General features: G+C 37.4%; 1 protein-coding gene across 1 annotated transcript in view; it reads left to right on the top strand.

Annotated features, from left to right (window-relative positions):
• The window catches only part of LOC133579328 (uncharacterized), a 134,940-nt gene that overhangs the window by 89,777 nt on the left and 17,202 nt on the right, over positions 1–27,961 (top strand). The window contains exons 13-15 of the mRNA XM_061933900.1: positions 4,485–4,610; positions 4,708–4,852; positions 6,722–6,845. Coding sequence (XP_061789884.1) covers positions 4,485–4,610; positions 4,708–4,852; positions 6,722–6,845 — 395 coding nt within the window. The remainder of the gene's footprint in view (positions 1–4,484; positions 4,611–4,707; positions 4,853–6,721; positions 6,846–27,961) is intronic.

Below are 27,961 nucleotides of genomic sequence, written 5' to 3'. Positions count from 1 at the left end.
GGCTGCTGATCACCGCACCGTCTCTTCTCAGTATTTGAACGGCAAATGTGAAAATTCAGCGATTTTGAATAAAAATAATCTAAAACTGGTGAAGTTAAATGGAAAATAACTGTATAGTATAATCACTGGATACATATAACAATTTAATTAATTTTTTTTCTTTTTACATTTTTTTTCTTTCCATGATGGCCTCTAGTGACCGCACGTCACTGAACCTCAGGTGTCAAATTCAAGGCCCCCCAGGCCACACCTGGCCAGTAGGGATGAGTGATATGGACTATCACAATAACCTGCCATTTATGGTTAAACGAAAAAAAGCGAAGATAATCAACACCCATAGAACTCCACCTTTTTGACTGTGAGTCTGTCAGTACATCCAGTCTTCAGAGCCCCCAAAACACTACTCTTTAAAATAACACTAAGTCCCTGTCTACATTAAGCCGGATAACTCCTTGAACGAATAATTATTTATTCATATTTCATATTTAATGGTCTAAATAAAAATCGGACTATAGTAATTTGTGGAGATTATGATATTAATCTTCTAAAGGTAGATTCACATAAACAAACATCAGATTTTTTAGAGATATATGAAAAAGGGCTGTACCCATTAATTACAAAGCCTAGCAGAATAACCACAACTAGTGCAACCTTAATAGACAATATCTTTACAAATGTTTTAGGGATTTACATCACTACTGGGTTAGTGATAAATGACATGAGTGATCATCTGCCTATATTTGCAATATTTGACTATCAATTCCATAAAAGAACATATCATCAAATACTTAAGAGTAAAAGAAGTGTCAATCATATTAACAACTTCAGGAATGAGCTATTAAAACAAGAGTGGAAAGAGGTCTACACAGACGATATAAACACTGCCTATGATTCTTTTCTTAAACATTATATTACTACAAGAACAGATTAGATTAGATTAGATTAGATTTATTGGTCCCCTTGGGGAAATTCATTGTCACTGCCGTACATTTAAACACTAGACATTACACATCACACAAAAAAAATAAATAAATAACAAAAAGACATCATACATGACTAACACACATTTACAGGCTTGTCAGACAGGTCGGCTGGGCCTGCTGTTAAGGGTGGCTATAGCTGCAGGGATCAGGCTTTTCCTGAGGCGGGCCCTCCGGAATTTGATTGTTCTGTACCTGCGCCCTGATGGTAGTGGGATGATGTATTGGTGTAGTGGGTGAGTGATATCCTGAACTATTGTTTTTGCCAGTCGGGTGATGGACCTGTGGTTTATGTCTGAAATGTTGGGTGTGGGTAGGCCGAGAGAATGCTGAAAAACGCTATAAGAACTACAAAAACAAGTTGACCAATATATTGAGACAAGCAAAAAGGGAATATTACAAAAGAATGTTGCATGAAAATAAAAATAACATAAAGGGTACATGGAATATTTTGAATAAAGCAATAGGGAATAGGACAAGGTGAACAGAACTACCTTTAAAAAAAGATAATATATTAATTGAAAACAAAGATGAAATTGTCAATTAATTTAATAAATTATTTGTAAATGTAGGACCTAGCTTAGCAAACAAAACACTAAGAGCTAATGATCAATCAGGGGGTGTCTGGAAAAGGGAAAATAGGGTTATGCAGTCAATGTTTCTTAGTGAAGTGACTGAAAATGAAATATTATCTGTGGTTTATAAACTAAAAAACAAGACCTCAACAGACAATGAGGGTATTGACATGAAAATAATAAAAAACACAATGGATTGCATCATTAAACCATTACATTATATAGTTAATTGTTCTTTTAAAGAAGGAGTTTTCCCAGACAGTATGAAAACAGCTAAGGTCATACCTTTATTTAAAACCGGAGATAAACATACATTTGGTAATTATAGACCAGTATCTCTCCTATCTCAATTTTCCAAAGTGCTTGAAAAACTGTTTGTTAATAAATTAGACTGCTTTATTGAAAAACATATATTATTAAATGAAAGTCAGTATGGATTTCGATCAAATAGGTCTACAAGCTTGGCCATCATGAACATTATTGAACAGATTACAACTGCAATTGATCAAAATAAATACACAATAGGAGTGTTCATTGATTTAAAGAAGGCATTTGACACTATAGATCATCAAATTCTCATTTCTAAATTGTATACTTATGGAGTTAGAGGAGATGCACTGGACAGGTTAACCAGCTATTTACAACGACAGCAATATGTTGAGATCGATGATCATAGGTCAGATTGTATGAATATTGAATGTGGAATTCCACAAGGTTCGATTTTAGGACCCAAACTTTTTATTTTATATATAAATGATATTTGTGAGGTTTCGAACATTTTACAGTACGTATTATTCGCAGACGATACAAATTTATACTGTTCAGGAGATGACTTGAAAATCTTAGCCGATAATATTGAAGAGGAAATGGTTAAACTAAAATTGTGGTTTGATGTAAATAAATTATCTTTAAACTTGGAAAAGACTACATTTATGGTATTCAGTAATAAAAGAAAGATAGAAGTTAGTTTATCCATAAACAATGTGAAAATTGAGAAGGTGTCTGAAATCAGATTTCTTGGGGTCATCCTAGATGAAAAGTTGACATGGAAAGTTTATATATTGCATGTGAAAAATAAGCTATCTAAAAGCTTATTTATTTTGAACAAGGTTAAATACAGTTTCCTGTATAATACAATGAGAATGTTATATTGCTCAATTATTCTACCTTATTTCAATTATTGTGCAGAAATATGGGGAAATACATATCACAGCAACATAATGCCTTTATTTATTTTACATTAAAGAGCAATTCGTATCATTTTTACAGTAGGATATAGAGACCACACAAATGCACTCTTCATTAGGTCAGGATTATTCAAACTAAAATACATTGTAGAATTGCATACTCTAATAGTGATGTTCAAAGTTAGAAATAAAGTTCTTCCGAAGGACTTACAAAAGTTATTTGTGTTCACGTCTGAAGATGAGAACCATAGAAGGCCGTATGACTTTAAACATCCAAGAGTGCGAACAAATTTGAAGCAAATGTCCTTGTCTGTTGCTGCTGTGAAAGCATGGAATTCTCTAGACAAAGACTTAAAAAGTTTGCAAGAATATCTTTGAATTTAAAAAAAGTTACAAAAAGAGACAACTGGAATTGGATTCTGATTGGACGTGTCATTTTGAAAATGCTTAAACGAAAATTTTAAGTATTTTGGAATTCGGGTGTTGGTGGAGGGAACAGTGATAAAGTCATCTAAAATAATTTGTGTTAAAAAGGGGGCAGATAAATATAAGAGTAGTATTCTTCCATCTGCTCCTTTCTGATCATGGAAATGTATAAGAAACAAAAACCAATGAAAGTGTGAACTGTTTATGGCTTGTATATATGCATTTTCATGAAAGGAATAAAAAGAAATGATGATGATGATGATGATGATTTAGCCTAAGCCCCGTATCAGCCACACTAACCCATCGTTTTAAGGTTCCCCTACTTGGATAATTTTTTACACGGGTAAGTGTGCCGTGTATTTCTTGAATCTCCGGCTCTTAGCTTTGTATGGACTCATTGATCGTTTACAAACTGAGTTCGGAGAGGAAGTGACGCCAGAAAGACCGTAACGGAGCTAACCACTAGAAAGACGGAGGCGAGTCATCCAGACATGCCCGTGTTTCTCCCTCTTCTACATGTACAGACGCATGTGGAAATCACACATGAATACCTCAAGAGAAAGAAACGACGATTGCAGCTATTTGGGATACAACACATCTCAGATGGCAAGAGAACTTTCCAATGTCCAGATCAGCTGTGATTCTACTTACCAAAAAACTTAAATTCTAAGTTAATGATTATTTGCAAAAAAAAAACATGACATTTCTTAGTTCGAACATTAAATATCTTGTCTTTGGAGTCTATTCAATCGAGTATAGGTTGAAAAGGATTTGCAAATCATTGTATTCTGTTTTTATTTACGAATTACACAACGTGCCAACTTCACTGGTTTTGGGTTTTGTATTATTTACTCAAGCTCATATTCTGGTATATTTATATATAATTTTTCTGAATTTTTTGTAAAAAAATAAAATACAATTCACAGCAAATTATTTAGGTTGGCTTAAGAACATTTACCCGCCAGACGGCAGTCGAGTTGTGAATATCTTAAAATGTGTTCTGTGGCACTTGCATCTTTGACCACAGCATTAATGGCGCTTTCCATCATTTTCAGAAGACTGCATTGCAAAATGATTATCCGCTCCTTTTCCTCTCACGCGAGATTCACCCAGGAATGGAGCCCTTCCTTACTGAATATGAAGCGCCCCGTCATTCATTCATTGACTTTTTACAAGCAAAATGGAGTCCCAAACAGATCGCAGAGACCTAAACACAGCGTGTTGTCTGAATACACACTCATTCTAGTCTTATGATATCTGTTGTGTTTTTATCCACTTGATATTAATATTTTGTGCTTCTATTGTGGCTCCTCCAGGCATGCTCATCTACATCAACTGTGCCTACGTGAAATGGGGGACCATGATCCAGGACATCTTCACTTACGCTAAGCTCTCATCCCTCCTCCTCATCATAATGGTAGGAATTCTGAAATTATTTGGCGGTAAGTTGCACTTCATCAACAAACCAAATGTAGAAGTATTACAAATTAAGAATAAGCTTCCATTGCAAGTTTTAAACCTCAATTTGTCTTTGTCTAGGAGAGACTAAGAGCTTTGAGAGTCCGTTCGAAGGATCCTCCACAGATCCCGGAGCCATAGCCTTGGCCCTCTACTCCGCACTGTTCTCCTATTCGGGCTGGGACACGCTTAACTTTGTCACAGAGGAGATTCAGAATCCAGAGAGGTAATTGTCAGGTTCAAACACTGATGACATCTATTAATCAGACAAGAAGCAAGGAATCATGCAGAGACAGAGTTCAATTCAGCTCATGAGGACAACGCATGGAGATGCACACTTAGTCACAGTCTCGCCCTACGCTCTAAGGTACAGCTACCGCATCCCTCTATTTATTCAGGAGTTCCCTAGTCAACCTCACTGAAGCCGCCTCTAAAAGGAGTGGTCACATATATCATGCAAAGCAGGTCCAGTACGCACAATACCTGACGGAATGTGCTGGGGACTTGTAATTTCACCTTGTCTCTGCTTCGTCTGCGCGCTGTCATCTTATCTTTGTTGAGATCCTTTAAGTCCTTGGCTGTTAGCGGGCTAAAACAAAGATAGCATCTGCGGCTGAGGCCACTCTTCAGACAAGAAGCTTTGTCCTTGCACAGATAGGAAAAATACAGCTTAAGCACAATAGCTAATAACTATAGCAACGGACTTTAAGCATACTAAAGTTGTGTGATAATCAATGTTCCCTCTAATTTTTCATGTGTGTGAGCAAACGCAAAAACTCCCTGAGCATTCAGTGGAGCCCATGTGAGCAACATCAGATGTGCACACTGTGGCTACACCAGCAGCACACCTGTCCCAAACCTGACTAAATAACAAGTTCAATCTCCATCCATCCATCCATCCATCCATTTGCTACCGCTTGTCCCTTTTGGGGTCGCGGGGGTGCTGGAGCCTATCTCAGCTGCATTCGGGCGGAAGGCGGGGTACACCCTGGACAAGTTCCAACCTCATCGCAGATAGACTGACAACATTCTCTTATTATTATACTCAAATGACAGCAGTCATTTCCATGAGAATATTTTCTAATATAAGTGTTTAGGCCCACTTACAATGACAATAACAAAAAAAAATTTTTTTCATGAACTGTGTACTTGTATTGTTTGTCTGGGTGGAGGTCCTGCTTTGGAAATAATGTATACCCCTTTCAGACATTGCATTTAGTTCCCATTAAACCATTCACATGTTGCACAATGAGATGTAAGCAGGTGATCATGTGTACATTCCTGCAACTTCCTGTTTGTAAAAAATATATTTTTATTAGTATTTATTTAATATACTAACAGCATTTCATGATTAATATTTATAAATGAAGATTCCTAATAAATGACACTAAAAATAAGCACACATTTGATTGGTAAATCATAGTGTAACGACCTGGAATGACACTTTATGTGTGGTGTTGGAGTTGTCCGACTTTTTGTGTGGCTGTAAACGCATCACTGGCTAAGTGCCATATGTGCATGTGTTGGCGCAAGTGAGAAAGAGCGAGCGGCTGCTGTTGATATAACAAACTTGCTTTTGGTCTGGTTTGTACTGCAGAAAATGACCACTTTTGCTAGATAGATTTTTTTTTACTAATGTTTTGGTGATGTGTTTATGGCCGACAGTAAAGAGTTTTGCTCAGTAAAGTGATGGATGGAATTCATGTCCTCAAAGCCTCTCGACAGACGTTACAATATTTGAACAATGATGACGAAAACTGTTTTCTCTGTCGTGTCCGTGTGTCGAAAATTGTTATGCGCTTATTTTTTTATTTGATTTTGTGCGTGGCATAGATTTGCCGTGCGCAGAGGACGCTTGAGCAGTGTGCAATTGCACAGGCGCGCGCCTTAGATGGAACGTTGGTGATAATATATATATATATACATGATTACAGTAATGTGGATAATACACTTTACTGTGTGGAACAATTTCCCTTGTGGATCATTAAAGTTTGTCTAAGTCTATTATGCGTCAAATATTTGAAAATCTTAAATTCTTAAAAAAAAAATCAGATGCCAATTTTAATTATTTTACGGTTTTCTACTGCTCCTACAGGAATCTACCGCTTGCCATCGCCATCTCCATGCCCATCGTGACCATCATCTACCTGCTGACCAACGTGGCGTACTACGTGGTCCTAGACATGCCATCTCTGCTGGCCAGTGATGCTGTTGCTGTGGTGAGGCGTCAACAATCGCGCTAAATATAGTCCTGCGTGTGTTTGGAATACTTTCAGTCAACATGTGATGGTTTGAACTAAGGGCCTGATCTACTAAAATCCAAAAAAACATGTGCCAAATTGTGTTTGCAAAGTAAAAAAAAAAAATGCACATACTATTAGTGGGCGTGTGGCATGATCTACTAAGACTGCCTGTACAATTGATACAGACAGTCCTATTTAAATGAGGTTTTTGCATTTATTTATATATACACACATATATATACACACACACACATATATATATATATATATATATATATATATATATATATATATATATATATATATATATATATATATATATATATATATATGTATATATATATATATATATATATATATATATGTCTTAATAAGGTTATCCAAAAAATAGTGCTCGATACCGTAGTAGAGCGCAATATATGTATGTGTGGGAAAAAAATCACAAGACTATTTCATCTCTACAGGCCTGTTTCATGAGGGGGGGTACCCTCAATCATCAGGAGATTTTAATGGGAGCATTCGCATACCATGGTTTATATAGGGCACAGAGTGGGTGGGTACAGGCTGGTGTAGGGGCGTGGTGATTGGCTCATGTGTTACCTAGGAGGTGTTTCCGTCTATGGCGGCATGCTGTTACAATTTCGCTGCGCTTGTTGAGGGATGACAGGTCTGGACGGTAAATAATAAACAGTTTCTCTTTCAAGCATAGGTTGCATCTTTTATTACCACTATTGTAAGGTGTGCTGGATGCAAGAATTTGCCATGTTATTGAATATTCAACATTATTGTCTTTGAGGTTCCAAATGTGTTTGCTGAGTTCTGTGTTATTTCGCAGGTTTTGGTTCCTGAAAGAAGCCTTGTGGTTGTTCCATCTGGTTTTGAATTCTCCCTCGGTTAATCCTACATATGTGTCGGATGTGTTAATGTCCTTGCGTATTACCTTAGATTGGTAGACAACTGATGTTTGTAAGCACCCCCGTTGAGAGGGCAATCAGGTTTCTTTCGACAGTTACAGCCTTTGTTGGTTTTGGAGTCGCTCTGTCCGGGGGTCGACGGCTCATTTGCAATTGTTTTGTTGTGGTTTGAGATGATTTGTCGTATATTGTTCATGCAGCTGTAGCTCAATTTAATGTTGTTCTTGTTGAATACTTTTCTTAGGGTGTTGTCTTTGGGAAAGTGTTTGTCAATCAGATTGAGGAATTTGTGTCCAATGTTAGTTGAGACGTTTTTGCTGTATGGGGGGTTGTACCAGATGATGTCGTTTCGTTTTCTGTCACCCTCACCTATGAACCCACGCCAGGAAACCAGCCAAAAAAGAACAGAAAACGAAACGACATCATCTGGTACAACCCCCCATACAGCAAAAACGTCTCAACTAACATTGGACACAAATTCCTCAATCTGATTGACAAACACTTTCCCAAAGACAACACCCTAAGAAAAGTATTCAACAAGAACAACATTAAATTGAGCTACAGCTGCATGAACAATATACGACAAATCATCTCAAACCACAACAAAACAATTGCAAATGAGCCGTCGACCCCCGGACAGAGCGACTCCAAAACCAACAAAGGCTGTAACTGTCGAAAGAAACCTGATTGCCCTCTCAACGGGGGGTGCTTACAAACATCAGTTGTCTACCAATCTAAGGTAATACGCAAGGACATTAACACATCCGACACATATGTAGGATTAACCGAGGGAGAATTCAAAACCAGATGGAACAACCACAAGGCTTCTTTCAGGAACCAAAACCTGCGAAATACCACAGAACTCAGCAAACACATTTGGAACCTCAAAGACAATAATGTTGAATATTCAATAACATGGCAAATTCTTGCATCCAGCACACCTTACAATAGTGGTAATAAAAGATGCAACCTATGCTTGAAAGAGAAACTGTTTATTATTTACCATCCAGACCTGTCATCCCTCAACAAGCGCAGCGAAATTGTAACAGCATGCCGCCATAGACGGAAACACCTCCTAGGTAACACATGAGCCAATCACCACGCCCCTACACCAGCCTGTACCCACCCACTCTGTGCCCTATATAAACCATGGTATGCGAATGCTTCCATTAAAATCTCCTGATGATTGAGGGTACCCCCCCTCATGAAACAGGCCTGTAGAGATGAAATAGTCTTGTGATTTTTTTCCCACACATACATATATATATATATATATATATATATATATATATATATATATATATATATATATATATATATATATATATATATATATATATATATATATATATATATATATATATCCTGCGATGAGGTGGCGACTTGTCCAGGGTGTACACCGCCTTCCGCCCGATTGTAGCTGAGATAGGCTCCAGCACCCCCCGCGACCCCGAAGGGAATAAGCGGTAGAAAATGGATGGATGTATATATATATATATATATCCATCCATCCATTTTCTACCGCTTATTCCCTTCGGGGTCGCGGGGAGCGCTGGAGCCTATCTCAGCTACAATCGGGCGGAAGGCGGGGTACACCCTGGACAAGTCGCCATCTCATTGGCACCTCATCGCAGTATATATATATGTATATATATATACATATATATATATCAGAATCAGAATCAGAATCAGCTTTATTGTCATTACGCAGGGTAACGAGATTGAGGCCATTCCATACAGTGCGATGTGTGCATGCTAGAAAAACAATGTGTAAATATATAAAAATATAAAAAATAGGTGTGAAGTGAATATATACATAAAAAAAAACAGAGTGGTTGGTGGAATGGAATATATACATATATATATATATATATATATGTGTATATATATATATGTATATATTTATATGTATGTATGTATATATGTGTGTATATATATATATATATATATATGTATATATATATACAGTATATATATGTATATATATATGTGTATATATATATATATATATATATATACATATATATATATATATATATACTAGGGGTGTGGGAAAAATCGTTTCGAATTCGAATCGCGATTCTCACGATGTGCGATTCAGAATCGATTCGAATCGCGATTGTCACGATGTGTGATTCAGAATCGATTCTCTTTTTTTTTTAAATTTATTTATTTATTTATTTATTTTTTTTAATTTTTATTTTTTTATTTTTTTATTTTTTTTATTTTTATTTTTATTTTATTTTTTATTATTCAATCCAACAAAACAATACACAGCAATACCATAACAATGCAATCCAATTCCAAAATCAAACCCGACCCAGCAACACTCAGAACAGCAATAAACAGAGCAATTGAGAGGAGACATAAACACGACACAGAACAAACCAAAAGTAGTGAAACAAAAATGAATATTATCCACAACAGTATCAATATTAGTTACAATTTCAACATAGCAGTGATTAAAAATCCCTCATTGACATTATCATTAGACATTTATAAAAAATAAAAAAAAAGAACAATAGTGTCACAGTGGCTTACACTTGCATCGCATCTCATAAGCTTGACAACACACTGTGTCCAATATTTTCACGAAGATAAAATAAGTCATATTTTTGGTTCATTTAATAGTTAAAACAAATTTACATTATTGCAATCAGTTGATAAAACATTGTCCTTTACAATTATAAAAGCTTTTTACAAAAATCTTCTACTCTGCTTGCATGTCAGCAGACTGGGGTAGATCCTGCTGAAATCCTATGTATTGAATGAATAGAGAATCATTTTGAATCGGGAAAATATCGTTTTTTAACTGAGAATCGCGTTGAATTGAAAAAAATCGATTTTGAATCGAATCGTGACCCCAAGAATCGATATTGAATCGAATCGTGGGACACCCAAAGATTCGCAGCCGTAATATATACGTATATATATATATATATATATATACATACATACATACATACATACATACATACATACATGCATATACATACATTACCGTTTTTCCATTTACAGTAATACACTGTAAAACAACAACCATGGCAACAACAACAACAACAAAACAACTGGCATCTGGGTCGCCAGAATTTTACTATAAAATAACAATGGTAGTGGTTTTTCAATTTACAGTAACATGCTGTAAAATCTACCGTAAATGTTATTGTAACATCTACTGTCATTTTTGCAATTTGATGGATGATTTGCTTTGACATCACAAGTCAAGTAGATATCTAAGTATTAATTTTTATTTTTACAAAACCATTTTTTGGAAAGTATTATAATGATATTTGTTGAAATATTGGATAATATTAAAGTTTAGAATATATGCAATTTCATGCAGTACATTTTTTTTGTATCTGTCAAAAAAGAAAGAATAATACATTTAGTCAGAAAAGATAAGGTATGTTATTGACGCATATTGTTTCCAGGCGTTCGCTGGCCATATAAAGTGATCCGACAGCTTTAAAATGATAAAATGCCATTGCTGAATAGTAAAAAATGTTAATATAGAAATAAAAAAATCAGATTGCAATTTTTTTTAAATTTCTGACAGTCTAAATATGTTGCTATGCACACAGACAGAATATTCTTCCTCTGAATCATCTGTGTTTGCAGGCCAAACACCTCCTCTCTATCACCATTTGTGCGTAACTGTGCCAGTTTGCAAACATAATTAAAACGTGCTAAATATAGATGCAAATGAGCCGTCGCAGAACATATTTATCCTTGATAAATCACATTGCGAGTGCTCAATGATTATATTTGCATCAGCGTATATTCTGCATATTTATGAAGACAAAAATGCTAAATGGATTGCGCTCTACATTTACTCTGTTACATTTACTTAAGTAACTTATTGGATACGTTGTATTTGTCAGAGTAGTTTTAATGTAACATACTTTTTAGTTTTACTTGAGTATTTTTGAGAAGAAGAAACGCTACTTTACTCCGTTACATTGAATTTCATTCCGATCGTTACGTTTATTTATATCGCAATTATTTATAATTATCGATTAAGGCTTGCAAAGATGTATTATTATTATATCTCAGGGACCCTGCTTCCGGCAGGCACTGTCACATGACTCTGTTTGACCAATCCAACGTAAGCAGTCGTGATTCCATTTCACCAATAAATGTGAAGCTGAAATAGGTCAGTAAGGATATGATAAAATAGAGACATACTGTCTTGTTTTATATATGATTTATTTATGATTTTAAATTTTTACAACAACACGTGTACAGTAATATATATTGAAATGTTTGCAACGTAAAGGCCCACAAAACACCACATAAAACAGGGGGAAGGAAACAAAGAACAAGACACATTTCAATTGGACTAATATCAATAATTAGAGGAAAAAAGAGAAATATATATATATATATATACATACACACACACAAACACCAATAAAGTTAAGTATTATGAAAAAAAAAAAATATATATATATGTATATACAGGTAAAAGCCAGTAAATTAGAATATTTTGAAAAACTTGATTTATTTCAGTAATTGCATTCAAAAGGTGTAACTTGTACATTATATTTATTCATTGCACACAGACTGATGCATTCAAATGTTTATTTCATTTAATTTTGATGATTTGAAGTGGCAACAAATGAAAATCCAAAATTCCGTGTTTTACAAAATTAGAATATTACTTAAGGCTAATACAAAAAAGGGATTTTTAGAAATGTTGGCCAACTGAAAAGTATGAAAATGAAAAATATGAGCATGTACAATACTCAATACTTGGTTGGAGCTCCTTTTGCCTCAATTACTGCGTTAATGCGGCGTGGCATGGAGTCGATGAGTTTCTGGCACTGCTCAGGTGTTATGAGAGCCCAGGTTGCTCTGATAGTGGCCTTCAACTCTTCTGCGTTTTTGGGTCTGGCCAATTTAGAACAGAAATACCATGGTCCGTAAACCAGGCACGGGTAGATTTTGCGCTGTGTGCAGGCGCCAAGTCCTGTTGGAACTTGAAATCTCCATCTCCATAGAGCAGGTCAGCAGCAGGAAGCATGAAGTGCTCTAAAACTTGCTGGTAGACGGCTGCATTGACCCTGGATCTCAGGAAACAGAGTGGACCGACACCAGCAGATGACATGGCACCCCAAACCATCACTGATGGTGGAAACTTTACACTAGACTTCAGGCAACGTGGATCCTGTGCCTCTCCTGTCTTCCTCCAGACTCTGGGACCTCGATTTCCAAAGGAAATGCAACATTTGCATGGTTGGGTGATGGTTTGGGGTGCCATGTCATCTGCTGGTGTCGGTCCACTCTGTTTCCTGAGATCCAGGGTCAACGCAGCCGTCTACCAGCAAGCTTTAGAGCACTTCATGCTTCCTGCTGCTGACCTGCTCTATGGAGATGGAGATTTCAAGTTCCAACAGGACTTGGCGCCTGCACACAGCGCAAAATCTACCCGTGCCTGGTTTACGGACCATGGTATTTCTGTTCTAAATTGGCCCGCCAACTCCCCTGACCTTAGCCCCATAGAAAATCTGTGGGGTATTGTGAAAAGGAAGATGCAGAATGCCAGACCCAAAAACGCAGAAGAGTTGAAGGCCACTATCAGAGCAACCTGGGCTCTCATAACACCTGAGCAGTGCCAGAAACTCATCGACTCCATGCCACGCCGCATTAACGCAGTAATTGAGGCAAAAGGAGCTCCAACCAAGTATTGAGTATTGTACATGCTCATATTTTTCATTTTCATACTTTTCAGTTGGCCAACATTTCTAAAAATCCCTTTTTTGTATTAGCCTTAAGTAATATTCTAATTTTGTGACACACGGAATTTTGGATTTTCATTTGTTGCCACTTCAAATCATCAAAATTAAATGAAATAAACATTTGAATGCATCAGTCTGTGTGCAATGAATAAATAAAATGTACAAGTTACACCTTTTGAATGCAATTACTGAAATAAATCAAGTTTTTCAAAATATTCTAATTTACTGGCTTTTACCTGTATATATATATATATATATTAGTTCCAAGGCATGGTAGTGGCACACATTAATTTAATTATATTATTGCTTTAGTAGGTTTTTTTTCTTTTCTTGGGGTTTATGTGTGTATGTACAGTACAGGCCAAAAGTTTGGACACACCTTCTCATTCAATGCGTTTTCTTTATTTTCTTGACTATTTACATTGTAGATTGTCACTGAAGGCATCAAAACTATGAATGAACACATGTGGAGTCATGCACTTACTGTACTTACTTCCACTCTTGGCATTCTCTCGGTGAGCTTCAAGCACACCTGTGAAGAGAAAACCATTTCAGGTGACTACCTCTTGAAGCTCATCGAGAGAATGCCAAGAGAGTGCGGAAAAGTGTTTAGAGCAAAGGGTGGCTATTTTGAAGAAAGTAGAACACAAAACCTTTTTCAGTTAATTCACCTTTTTTGTTAAGTACATAACTCCACATGTGTTCATTCATAGTTTTGATGCCTTCAGTGACAATCTACAATGTAAATAGTCATGAAAATAAAGAAAATGCATTGAATGAGAAGGTGTGTCCAAGCTTTTGGCATGTACTGTATATACACACATACATACATACCGTATTTTTCGGAGTATAAGTCGCACCGGAGTATAAGTCGCACCTGCCGAAAATGCATAATAAAGAAGGAAAAAAAACATACTGTATATAAGTCGCACTGGAGCCCGGCCAAACTATGAAAAAAACTGCGACTTATATTCCGAAAAATACAGTACATACATAAACCCCAAGAAAAAAAAAACCCTACTAAAGTAATAATATAATTAAATGAATGTGTGCCACTACCATGCCTTGGAACGTGTAATGTTAAGCAAATAAACTGAGAATTTTAGGTTGATCAGTGGGGTGCGCCTAAACAGTAGCGACATCATCCAGGCTCAAGGAATCAACATGTGCCATATTTTGGTAAACTTTTAGTAAACTTTGCATCAGAGCCCCAAAGGCAGTGCCTTATCTTTTCCAACTTCATCTCTTATGCACGTTGAGTGAGAGGGGGACTGGGATTGCAGGTGGAAGTTGTTCAGCAGTCCGGGGGTCTCTGTTGTGGTATTTTAGGCTTAATAATGCGCCACACATTTTCAATGGGAGACAGGTCTGGACGACAGGCAGGCCAGTCTAGTACCCGCACTCTTTTACTATGAAGCCACGTTGATGTAACACGTGGCTTGGCATTGTCTTGCTGAAATAAGCAGGGGCGTCCATGGTAGCGTTGCTTGGATGGCAACATATGTTGCTCCAAAACCTGTATGTACCTTTCAGCATTAATGGCGCCTTCACAGATGTGTAAGTTACCCATGTCTTGGGCACTAATACACCCCCATACCATCACACATGCTGGCTTTTCACCTTTGCGCCTATAACAATCCGGATGTTTTTTTTCCTCTTTGTTCCGGAGGACGCAACATCCACAGTTTCCAAAAACAATTTGAAATGTGGACTTGTCAGACCAAAGAACATTTTTACACTTTGCATCAGTCCATCTTAGATGAGCTCAGGCCCAGCGAAGCCGGTGGTGTTTTTGGGTGTTGTTGATAAAGGGCCTTCGCTTTGCATAGTAGAGTTTTAACTTGCACTTAGCTACCAACTGTAGTTACTGACAGTGGTTTTCTGAAGTGTACCTGAACCTTTGTGGTGATATCCTTTACACACTGATGTCGATTTTTGACGCAGTGCCGCCTGAGGGATCGAAGGTTACGGACATTCAATGTTGGTTTTCGGCCTTGCAGTGATTTCTCCAGATCCTCTGAACCTTTTGATGACTTTACGGACCGTAGATGGTGAAATCCATAAATTCCTTGCAATAGCTCATTGAGAAATGTTGTTCTTGAACTGTTTGACAATTTGCTCACGCATTTGTTCCCAAAGTGATGACCCTCGCCCCATCCTTGTTTGTGAATGACTGAGCATTTCATGGAGCTCAGGCCCAGCGAAGCCGACGGTGTTTCTGGGTGTTGTTGATAAACGTTTTTTGCCTTGCATAGGAGAGTTTTAACTTGCACTTACAAATGTAGCGACCAACTGTAGTTACTGACAGTGGATTTCTGAAGTGTTCCTGAGCCCATGTGGTGATATCCTTTACACACTGATGTCGCTTGTTGATGCAGTACAGCCTGAGGGATCGAAGGTCACAGGCTTAGCTGCTTACGTGCAGTGATTTCTCCAGATTCTCTGAACCCTTTGATGATATTACGGACCGTAGATGGTGAAATCCCTAAATTCCTTACAATAGCTGGTTGAGAAAGGTTTTTCTTAAACTGTTCAACAATTTGCTCAGGCATTTGTTGACAAAGTGGTGACCCTCGCCCCGTCCTTGTTTGTGAATGACTGAGCATTTCATGGACTATACTTTTATACACAATCATGGCACCCACCTGTTCCTAATTTGCCTGTTCACCTGTGGGATGTTACAAATAAGTGTTTGATGAGCATTTCTCAACTTTATCAGTATTTATTGCCACCTTTCCCAACTTCTTTGTCACGTGTTGCTGGCATCAAATTCTAAAGTTAATGATTATTTGCAAATGTTTATCAGTTTGAACATCAAATATGTTGTCTTTGTAGCATATTCAACTGAATATGGGTTGACAAGGATTTGCAAATCATTGTATTCCGTTTATATTTACATCTAACACAATTTCCCAACTCATATGGAAACGGGGTTTGTAAGTTGAAAAGGATTTGCAAATCATTGTATTCTGTTTTTTTTTTTACGATTTACACAACGTGCCAACTTCACTGGTTTTGGGTTTTGTATATTCCACCTTGACTTTCCACTCTGCATTGACCTCAAGGCAGATTTGAGTTCTTCAGGGGTCAGAGGTCCATCCAGTCAGGCAGACTTTCTAGGGTCAATAATTGGGATCTTTAGCGACTTTAAGAACATTTGGTAGTGTGACTCGTATAGGGCTTGATTGATTATTGATTATTTTAGTTACTGGATCAACGGATATCACAGTACCAGTCGAATTTGCTGGGTTTGTCACCTGATTTGTAAAAATGTAAGCGTATTCTTAGTAATGCTGCTGATGCCATGATATCAAATTCTGCTTTTTTAGTGAGTAATTCTTTAAGTAGACCAGCATCAGGTGATATCGCACGTCTATCCTGCAACTCTGTGATGCTTTTTGATAGATGCCCTCTCTTTTCATTAGCAGTCTTTCTTGTGTAGGCAGATTAGGAAAGTTCCTACCCATGAAGATAAGCCTTGCATGCCTCCCAAATTGTTGATGCGGACACCTCTTCACTCGCGTTGGTTGAGGTGAACAAGTCGATACTGTTATTAATAGACGTAATAAATCTGACTCACGGAGCAAAGAGGGAATGAAGCGCCAGGGTGAGTGTGACATATTGGCCTGCTTGGGAGGGAGATGTCCACAACAACCGTTGCATGATCAGAAATAACTATTGAACCATACACTGCAAAAAGTCAGTGTTCAAAAACAAGGAAAAAAAATAATTAGGAGTATTTTATTTGAACTAAGCAATATTATCTGCCAATAGAACAAGAAAATTTGGCTGGTCAAGACTTTCCAAAACAAGTACAATTAGCTAACCTCAATGAACCCAAAAATATCTTAAAATAAGTGTCAGAGTATGTTGGTGACGAACCACAAGATGCAGAGATGACGGCAGGCATTGAGCGAGAAAACATGATTTAATACTATAGCAAAAAAACAAACAAAAGGGTACAAACAAAAGGCGCGCACAAGGCGGAGAACAAACTTGGCTATGAACTAAAATAGCACAAAGGCTAACTGTCGACAAGAAACAAAAACACTTACTGTGACACGAAGGAACTATGACATGAGCAGAGTGAACAAAAGTAGACAGAGCTACTATTATGACTGGTAGTAGAGACATCGACAACGACAATAATCCAGCAGTGACTGGAGGGTAGGGCAGGTATAAATAGCAGCTGGCTGATTGGCACCAGGTGTGGCCAGGTGCCAATCAGCCACAGCTGAGTGGACACAGCACTCAGGGAGACAAACAGGAAACAGAACCAAAACCAGAGCGCTGACAGGAAATACTACACACACACAGAGGAAAAACTAAAACACAACCAAACTGTCAGGGGCAAGCCTGACAATAAGTATAATATCACTAATAACAAGTGCACTTTTCTTGATAGAAAAAAAAAAAAAAGAGTCCTTTTTTCTCAATATGTTGAGAAATATTCTTTAATTAAGTAAATGCAAGTGCCATTATCTTGACATCATATGCGCTCGGCATAACATTTCTGGAAACCAGCAAACTAATACTAAAAACTAGTTTATTTTTCTTAATGGAAAGGAAGCAGTTAAGAATATATTTCTTAACTGCGAGAGATAATTTGGGAGCAAAACCCTTAAAACAAGTAAAACACTAACATAAAATTGTCACGACTGGGACTGTGGCGTGGTTTGTTCTCCCGAGGTGCAAAAGATTTGGACCAGATGTGGCGTGAAGGGGAATACATGATTTATTTTAACACTCAAAAAAAACAAACAAACAAAAGGCGCTCACAGTGGAGGTACAAAACTTGGCTATAAACACAAAACTTGCACAAAGGCAGAAACTATGAACAATGAAACAAAAACACTAACTGTGGCATTAATAAACAAAAACGTACTTGGACGTGGCATGAAGTGCGCAGAGGTAAACAGATTGTGACAGGGGTATGAATCCGGATGTCGCCAGACGACAAACTGAAAACAATGAACTTAAATACTAGTGACATGATTAGTGAAAACAGGTGCGTGACTCACAACGTGAAACAGGTGCGTGACATGACAGGTGGAAACTAATGGTTGCTATGGTGACAAACAAGAGTGCACAATGAGTCCAAACATGGAACAGGTGAAACTAATGGGTAACTATGGAAACAAGACAAGGGAGTGAAAAGCCAGAAACTAAAGAGTCCAATAACTAAACAAAACAAAACATGACTAAACAAAACATGATTACACAGACATGACAAACATCTGCTTAGTGAGAAGAATGATCTTATCAGACAAAAAATAAGCAAATATCACCCTTATTTGAGATATTTAATCTTACTTAGATTTCAGTTTTTACAGTGTAAGAGCAAGAGCAGACAGAAGCTATTAGTCTATTGAAGGGTTGTACGGTATACCGGTACTAGTATAGTATCGCGGTACTAATAAATCAAAAACGGTACTATACTTTATTTGAAAAGTACCAGTTCTCCATATTTTTTTTTTTTACAAGACCGTTTGGCAGCACACAATCACAGAGTACTTACAAGCAGACACTACTGTTGTCCCGATACCAATATTTTGTTACCGATACCGGCACCAAAATATATTTCGATAATTTTCGGTACTTTTCGGTACTTTTCTAAATAAAGGGGAACACAAAAAAAGGCATTATTGGCTTTATTTTAACAAAAAATGTTAGGGTAAATGAAACATATGTTTCTTATTGCAAATTTTGTCCTTAAATAAAATAGTGAACATACAAGATAACTTGTATTTAGTAATCAAACAAAGGCTCCTAATTTAGTTGCTGACATATGCAGTAACATATTGTGTCATTTATCATTCTATTATTTTCTCAACATTATTAAGTGATAGAAAATGGAATATTAATCTACTTGTTTATTTACTGTTAATATCTGCTTATTTCCTCTTCTAACATGTTCTATCTACACTTCTGTTAAAACGTAATAATCACTTATTCTTCTGTTGCATTAGTTTTGGATGATACCATAAATTTAGGTATCAAATCCGATACCAAGTAGTTACAGGATCATCATACATTGGTCATAGTCAAAGTCCTCATGTGTCCAGGGACATATTTCCTGCGTTTAACTGTGGAGGTTGCTCTCCCGTGGGTCCTCCAGACCACCAAGCATCGACATGAGATCTCGGGTTTCAGGATGTTATATGGGTTTATTTTCAGGGTTTTCCATTCTTTTGCTTTTTAGCACAATGTCTGTCTCTCTGGGTTCGTGTCTGTGTCGCTCTCGCTCCAGTTCCAACCACTCTCTCCTACCGGCTGCTGCCTTTTAACAGAGCGACAGGTGATTAGATAAACAGGCCCAAGTGGGCCATCTACACACCTGTCGCTGATCTCGAAGCCGGTCCTGGCACACCCCGCTTTGCTGCAGGTCCGCAGGCCACGCCCCCCTCCACAATAACATACATTAAAAAAAAAAAAAAAATAGATTTTGTGATGCTAAAAAATATCGATGTAATCATGGTAGTATCGACTAGATACGCTCCTGTACTTGGGATCATTACAGTGGATGTTAGGTGGCAATTGTTTACATTCAGGAATGACGTCATTAGCCGTGACGCCTGTGAGCTATGGTGTGTAGTAAAGCATGTTTAGCTATTCCTCGTCCTGCAGGGATGATACTTGTAAGAAACGTACTTTGTTTGTCGCCATGGAGGCGAGGATTAGTGATTTAGAAGTAGCTAAAACACTACCAACTGCGGGTGGACTTCAGCCGCTAATTAGCTAGCCATGTCTTAAAGCACCTCTTCCTGAGGGCGTTTCAGTGTTATAACTTCACCTTTATCGTTAGTTTTTAAGCCAAAATGCGTCCGTTCTCCCTTTTCTGTATACACAGTGTCTGCTTGTAAGTACTCTGTGTGCGTGCGCTGCCGAACATGCTCCTCTGCTCGTAAACTAGCAATGTCATGACGTGATGATGACGGGGAAGCGGGGGCATGGGGGAACGTTTTAGAAGCGGTACAGTACCGAATATGATTCATTAGTATCACGGTACTATACCGTATAACCAGAGGTGGGTAGTAACGCGCTACATTTACTCCGTTACATCTACTTGAGTAACCTTTGGGATAAATTGTACTTCTAAGAGTAGTTTTAATGCAACATACTTTTACTTTTACTTGAGTATATTTATAGAGAAGAAACGCTACTTTTACTCCGCTACTTTTATCTACATTCAGCTCGCTACTCGCTACTAATTTTTATCGATCTGTTAATGCACGCTTTGTTTGTTTTGGTCTGTCAGACAGACCTTCGTAGTGCCTGTGTTTCAACAAATACAGTCACTGGTGACGTTCACTCCGTTCCACCAATCAGATGCAATCACTGGTGACGTTGGACCAATCAAACAGAGCCAGGCGGTCACATGACCTGACTTAAACAAGTTGAAAAACTTATTGGGGTGTTACCATTTAGTGGTCAATTGTACGGAATATGTACTGTACTATGCAATCTACTAATACAAGTTTCAATCAATCAATCAAAAGTGTGAAGGAAAAAAGACCCTTTTTTATTTCAACCGTGCATCCCGTCAAAAGCCTAAAGACTGACTGCACAGTTCCTGTCTTCACAATAAAAGTGCCGCTCCATCGCGCCTGCGCTTTCAAAATAAGAGTCTCCGAAAGCCAGCGCAAACAAGCTTGCAAGCTACGGAGTTTGCCGCCAATGTATTTCTTGTAAAGTGTATGAAAACGGCCCTGCGATGAGGTGGCGACTTGTCCAGGGTGTACCCCGCCTTCCGCCCGATTGTAGCTGAGATAGGCTTCAGCGCCCCCCCCCCCCCCCCGCGACCCCAAAGGGAATAAGCGGTAGAAAATGGATGGATGGATGTATGAAAACGAATATGGAAGCTGGACAAATAAGATGCCAAAAACCAACCACTTTCATGTGGTATTAGACAGAAAGGAGGAACCTTTTTTATCAGCACTACTGTCTGATTTCAATCAATGCAAGTCATCAGAATCAGGTAATACACCAACTTATATTCTTGTCTTCATGAAAGAAAGGAATCTATATGTGTTAAACATGCATGTATATTCATTAAAACACCTTTAACATGTAAACAAAAACGGCAAAATAAATAAATATAAATTATATACTGTATATATCAATGTATGTATGTATATATATATATGTGTATATATATATATGTGTGTAAATATATAAATATGTGTGTGTGTGTGTGTGTGTGTATATATATATATATATATATATATATATATATATATATATATATATATATATATATATATATATATGATATGTGTGTGTATGTTACACATCAGTTACTCAGTACTTGAGTAGTTTTTTCACAACATACTTTTTACTTTTACTCAAGTAAATATTTGGGTGACTACTCCTTACTTTTACTTGAGTAATAAATCTCTAAAGTAACAGTACTCTTACTTGAGTACAATTTCTGGCTACTCTACCCACCTCTGCGTATAACCCTATCAGACAAAGTGTTTAGACAGAAAATGGAGAATGGACGCATTTTGGCCTTAAAACTAACGGTAAAGGTGAAGCTATAACACTGAAAGACGTGGCTAGCGAGTTAGCGGCTATAATGACCATCCGCAGTCGGCAGTGTTTTAGCTACTTCTAAATCACTAATCCTCGCCTCCATGGCCATACATAAAGTGAGTTTCTTACAAGTATCATCTCTGCGAGACGAGGAATAGCTAAACATGCTTCACTACACACCGTAGGAGGATACAATAGCTCACTGGTGTCTCAATGTAAACAAACGCCATGGGTGGATCTACACCTGACATCCACTGTAATGATACTAAGTAAAAGAGCGTATCTAGTCGATACAACTATGATTATATCTTATATATTGGGGTGGTATAGCTCGGTTGGTAGAGCGGCTGTGCCAGCGACTTCAGGGTTGCAGGTTCGATTCCCCGCTTCCGCCATCCAAGTCACTGCTTTGTGTCCTTGGGCAAGACACTTTACCCACCTGCTCCCAGTGCCACCCACACGGGTTTAAATGTAACTTAGATATTGGGTTTCACAATGTAAAGCGCTTTGAGTCACTTGAGAAAAGCGCTATATAAATGTAATTCACTTCACTTCACTTATATTGATAATTTTTTTTTAATATTCATTTTATATTCATTAACTCAGGAAATATGTGCCTGGACACACGAAAACTTAAATTATGACTAGAGATGTCAATGTTAGAGATGTCAATGTAAATGCGTTAAAATGTAATATCGGAAATTATCTGTATCGTTTTTTTTATTATCAATATCGGGTTTTTTGGGGTTTTTTTCCGTTTTTTTTAATTAAGTCAACATAAAAAAAACAAGATACACTTACAATTAGTGCACCAACCCAAAAAACCTCCTTCCCCCATTTACACTCATTCACACAAAAGGGTTGTTTCTTTCTGTTATTAATATTCTGGTTCCTACATTATATGTCAATATATATCAATACAGTCTGCAAGGGATACAGTCCGTAAGCACACATGATTGTGCGTGCTGCTGGTCCACTAATAGTACTAACCTTTAACAGTTAATTTGACTAATTTTCATTAATTACTAGTTTCTATGTAACTGTTTTTATATTGTTTTACTTTCTTTTTTATTCAAGAAAATGTTTTTAATTTATTTATCTTATTTTTTATTTTTTTTTTAAATGTACCTTATCTTCACCATACCTGGTTGTCCAAATTAGGCATAAAAATGTGTTAATTCCACGACTGTATATATCGGTTGATATCGGTATCGGTTGATATCGGTATCGGTAATTAAAGAGTTGGACAATATAGGAATATCGGATATCGGCAAAAAGCCATTATCGGACATCCCTAATTATGACCAATGTATGATCCTGTAACTACTTGGTATCGGCTCGATACCTAAATTTGTGGTATCATCCAAACCTAATGTAAAGTATCCAAACAACAGTAGAATAAGTGATTATTACATTTTAACAGAAGTGTAGATAGAACATGTTGAAACAGAAAATAAGCAGAAACTAACAGTAAATGAACAAGAAGATTAATAATCAATTTTTACAGCTTGTCTTTCATAATTTTGACAAAATAATAGAATGAGAAATGGCGCAATATGTTACTGCATACGTCAGCAGCTAAATTAGGAACCTTTGTTTGTTCACTTACTACTAAAAGACAAGTTATATAGTATGTTCACTATTTTATATAAGGACAAACTTGCAATAAGAAACATATGTTTAATGTACTTTAAGAATTTTGTTAAAATAAAGAAAATAATGCCTATACTTGCCAACCTTGAGACCTCCAATTTCGGGAAGTGGGGGGTGGGGGGAGTGGGCGTGGTCGGGGGGCGTGGTTGGGGGCGTGGTTAAGAGGGGAGGAGTATATTTACAGCTAGAATTCACCAAGTCACGTATTTCTTTTATATATATATATATATATATATATATATATATATATATATATATATATATATATATATATATATATATATATATATATATATATATATATATATATAAACCACAACAAAACAATTGCAAATGAGCCGTCGGCCCCCAGACAGAGCGACTCCAAAACGAACAAAGGATGTAACTGTCGAAAGAAACCTGATTGCCCTCTCAACAGGGGGTGCTTACAAACATCAGTTGTCTACCAATCTAAGGTAATACGCAAGGACATTAACACATCCGACACATATGTAGGATTAACCGAGGGAAAATTCAAAACCAGATGGAACAATCACAAGGCTTCTTTCAGGAACAAAAACCTGCGAAATACCACAGAACTCAGCAAACACATTTGGGACCTCAAAGACAATAATGTTGAATATTCAATAACATGGCAAATTCTTGCATCCAGCACACCTTACAATAGTGGTAATAAAAGATGCAACCTATGCTTGAAAGAGAAACTGTTTATTATTTACCGTCCAGACCTGTCATCCCTCAACAAGCGCAGCGAAATTGTAACAACATGCCGCCATAGACGGAAACACCTCCTAGGTAACACATGAGCCAATCACCACGCCCCTAGGCCAGCCTGTACCCACCCACTCTGTGCCCTATATAAACCATGGTATGCGAATGCTCCCATTAAAATCTCCTGATGATTGAGGGTACCCCCCCTCATGAAACAGGCCTGTAGAGATGAAATAGTCTTGTGATTTTTTCCCCACACATACATATATATATATATATATATATATATATATATATATATATATATATATATATATATATATATATAGGAAATACTTGACTTTCAGTGAATTCTAGCTATATATATATATATATATATATATATATATATATATATATATATATATATATATATATATATATATATATATATATATATATATATATATATATATTTATTTTACCATATATATATATATAAGAGAAATACTTGAATTTCAGTGTTCATTTATTTACACACATAACACTCATCTACTCATTGTTGAGTTAAGGGTTGAATTGTCCATCCTTGTTCTATTCTCTGTCACTATTTTTCTAACCATGCTGAACACCCTCTCTGATGATGCATTCTGCTTCGTCTCCTTGTTGTGTGCGCAGTTGTGCACTGCACTCTCTAAAAGCCCTAGATGTTATTGTCACATATGCATGTACAGTAGATGGCAGTATTGTCCTGTTTAAGAGTGTCACAACATTGCTGTTTACGGCAGACCAACTGCTTTACGGTAGACGAAAACGTGACTGCTGTTGCTGTGTGTTGTTGCCGCGCTGGGAGGACGTTAATGAAACTGCCTAACAATAAACCCACATAAGAAACCAAGAACTCGCCCTCGATCTTTCTACAGTTATAACGTGATTGGGCAGGCACGCTGTTTATATTGTGGGAAAGCGGACGTGAAAACAGGCTGTCGACACGTCACTCAGGTCCGCCTGAATTTCGGGAGATTTTCGGGAGAAAATTTGCCCCGGGAGGTTTTCGGGAGAGGCGCTGAATTTCGGGAGTCTCCCGGAAAATCCGGGGTTGGCAAGTATGATAATGCCATTTTTTGTGGTCCCCTTTATTTAGAAAAGTATCGAAAAGTATCGAAAACATTTTGGTATCGGTACCAAAATATTGGTATCGAGACAAACCTAGTCTATTGTCAATAAGAAATAAGTCTATTCAAGAGAAAGTACCATGTCATAAAGACTATAAAAATGGGACCCATTACCTCCGTGCTTGGCACTCAGCATCAAGGGTTGGAATTGGGGGTTAAATCACCAAAAATGATTCCCGGGCGCGGCCACCGCTTCTGCTCACTGCTCCCCTCACCTCCCAGGGGGTGATCAAGGGTGATGGGTCAAATGCAGAGAATAATTTTGCCACACCTAGTTATGTGTGTGACAATTGTTGGTACTTTAAATGTACATGAGAGGAAAAAGGAAAACTGCTTGGCATTAGGGTTAGGGTAAGCGCCAAGGATCTGAAATGCCATACTGCTCCATAAAGGTCTGGATGACTCGGGGTGATTTTGAAGGGTGGGTATTTCTATTAGAAGAGCAGTCTAAGGGAGGGTCGAGGCAGCCATGAAAATCACCTCCAAGGACAAGATGGGTAGAGTTTAAGTTCAGACGGGGAAAAAACTTTTCGAAAAAATTCTTCGTTGTCCCAGTTCGGACAATGAATATTAGCTACAGTCAAATTGTTGCAACCAATGCTTCCCATGACAGTGACCTATGTGCCGTTTGGATCCGATATAACTGTCGACATTGAAAATGGAACAGATTTATGTATGAGAAGGTGGAAAGGTAAAGTTGGGTTGAGAAAGACAATTTTAGCATTCAGTTGTTTAAGCTGATTGTATACTTAGTTTCGTTTAAGGGGGGAATTGACTCCCTGGTTGCAGTGGCCTGTCAGAGCTCATAGCAAAGAGATCATTTATGTGTTATGTACTGTATGCAGGAGGGAGTTGATGGCACAGACACAAGGGGGCGGTATAGCTCTATGAATTGTATTATATATTATAATATATATAATAATCAACAATAATACTATAAATTAAACAGGGGGAAATGGAGTGTGACTCGATCCAAGGTGTGTGTGTGAGGCTATCGTATTTTTCAGACTATAAGTCACAGTTTTTTTCATAGTTTGGCTGGGGGTGCGACTTGTACTCAGGAGCGACTTATGTGTGAAATTATTAACACATTACCGTAAAATATCAAATAATAGTATTTAGCTCATTCACATAAGAGACTAGACCAGGGGTGCTCATTACGTCGATCGCGAGCTATCGGTCGATCGTGGAGGGTGTGTCAGTCGATCACCAGCCAGGCATTAAAAAAATAGTTCTAAAAATGAGCGATCATAAATCTTCACTATGACGTCACTTTCGTCACTTGATTGACATTCACGGCACCCGAGGGTCTTCTGAGATGACGCTGGCTGCCGCCAGCTCATTAAAATTACCGACAGGAATGCGAGAAACACTTTATTTCAACAGACTCTGGCGCCGTGCCTGTCGTCAAAACTCCAAAGACCGACTGCACAGTTGCACAATCAAAGCTCTGCTTCATCCTGCCTACGCTAACAAAATAAGAGTCTCAGAAAGCTGGTGTGCACAAGCTAGCAAGCTACGGAGTTTGCCGACAATGTATTTCTTGTAAAGTGTGTACAAAGGAGTACGGAAGCAGGACAAATAAGATGCCAAAAACCAACCACTTTCATGTGGTATTGGACATAAATGAGGACTTTTTTTCTCCTCCATTCGAAAATGTCTGATTGCTATCAATGCAAGTCATCAGAATCAGGTAATACACCAACTTATATTATTGTCTTCATGAAAGAAAGGAATCTATATGTGTTAAACATGCTTGTATTATCTTTAAACACTTTTAACTTATTAACAATATTAACTATATGTGTTAAACATGCTTGTATTATCATTAAACACCTTTAACTTGTTAACAATATTAACTATATGTGTTAAACATGCTTGTATTAACTTTAAACACCTTTAACTTGTTAACAATATTAACTATATGTATTAAACATACTTGTATTATCATTAAACACCTTTAATTTATTAACAATATTAATTATATGTGTTCAACATGCTTGCATTATCATTAAACACCTTTAACTTGTTAACAAAAACATATATTTCATAAATAAGTAAATATAAATTATATAGATGAATGAGGTACCCTGCCTTCCGCCCGATTGTAGCTGAGATAGGCTCCAGCGCCCCCCGCAACCCCGAAGGGAATAAGTGGTAGAAAATGGATGGATGGATGGAGGTAGATCCCCACGACTTGATCAATTGAAAAGTAGCTCGCCTGCAGAAAAAGTGTGAGCACCCCTGGACTAGACGTATAAGATTTCATGGGATTTAGTGATTAGGAGTGACAGATTGTTTGGTAAACGTATAGCATGTTCTATATGTTATAGTTATTTGAATGACTCTTACCATAATATGTTACGTTAACATACCAGGCACGTTCT

This window comes from Nerophis lumbriciformis, linkage group LG03 (assembly GCF_033978685.3).
Source record: "Nerophis lumbriciformis linkage group LG03, RoL_Nlum_v2.1, whole genome shotgun sequence".
NCBI lineage: Eukaryota > Metazoa > Chordata > Actinopteri > Syngnathiformes > Syngnathidae > Nerophis > Nerophis lumbriciformis.
The sequence above is the reverse complement of the archived record's forward strand: the minus strand, read 5'-3'. Positions and strand labels throughout refer to the sequence as shown.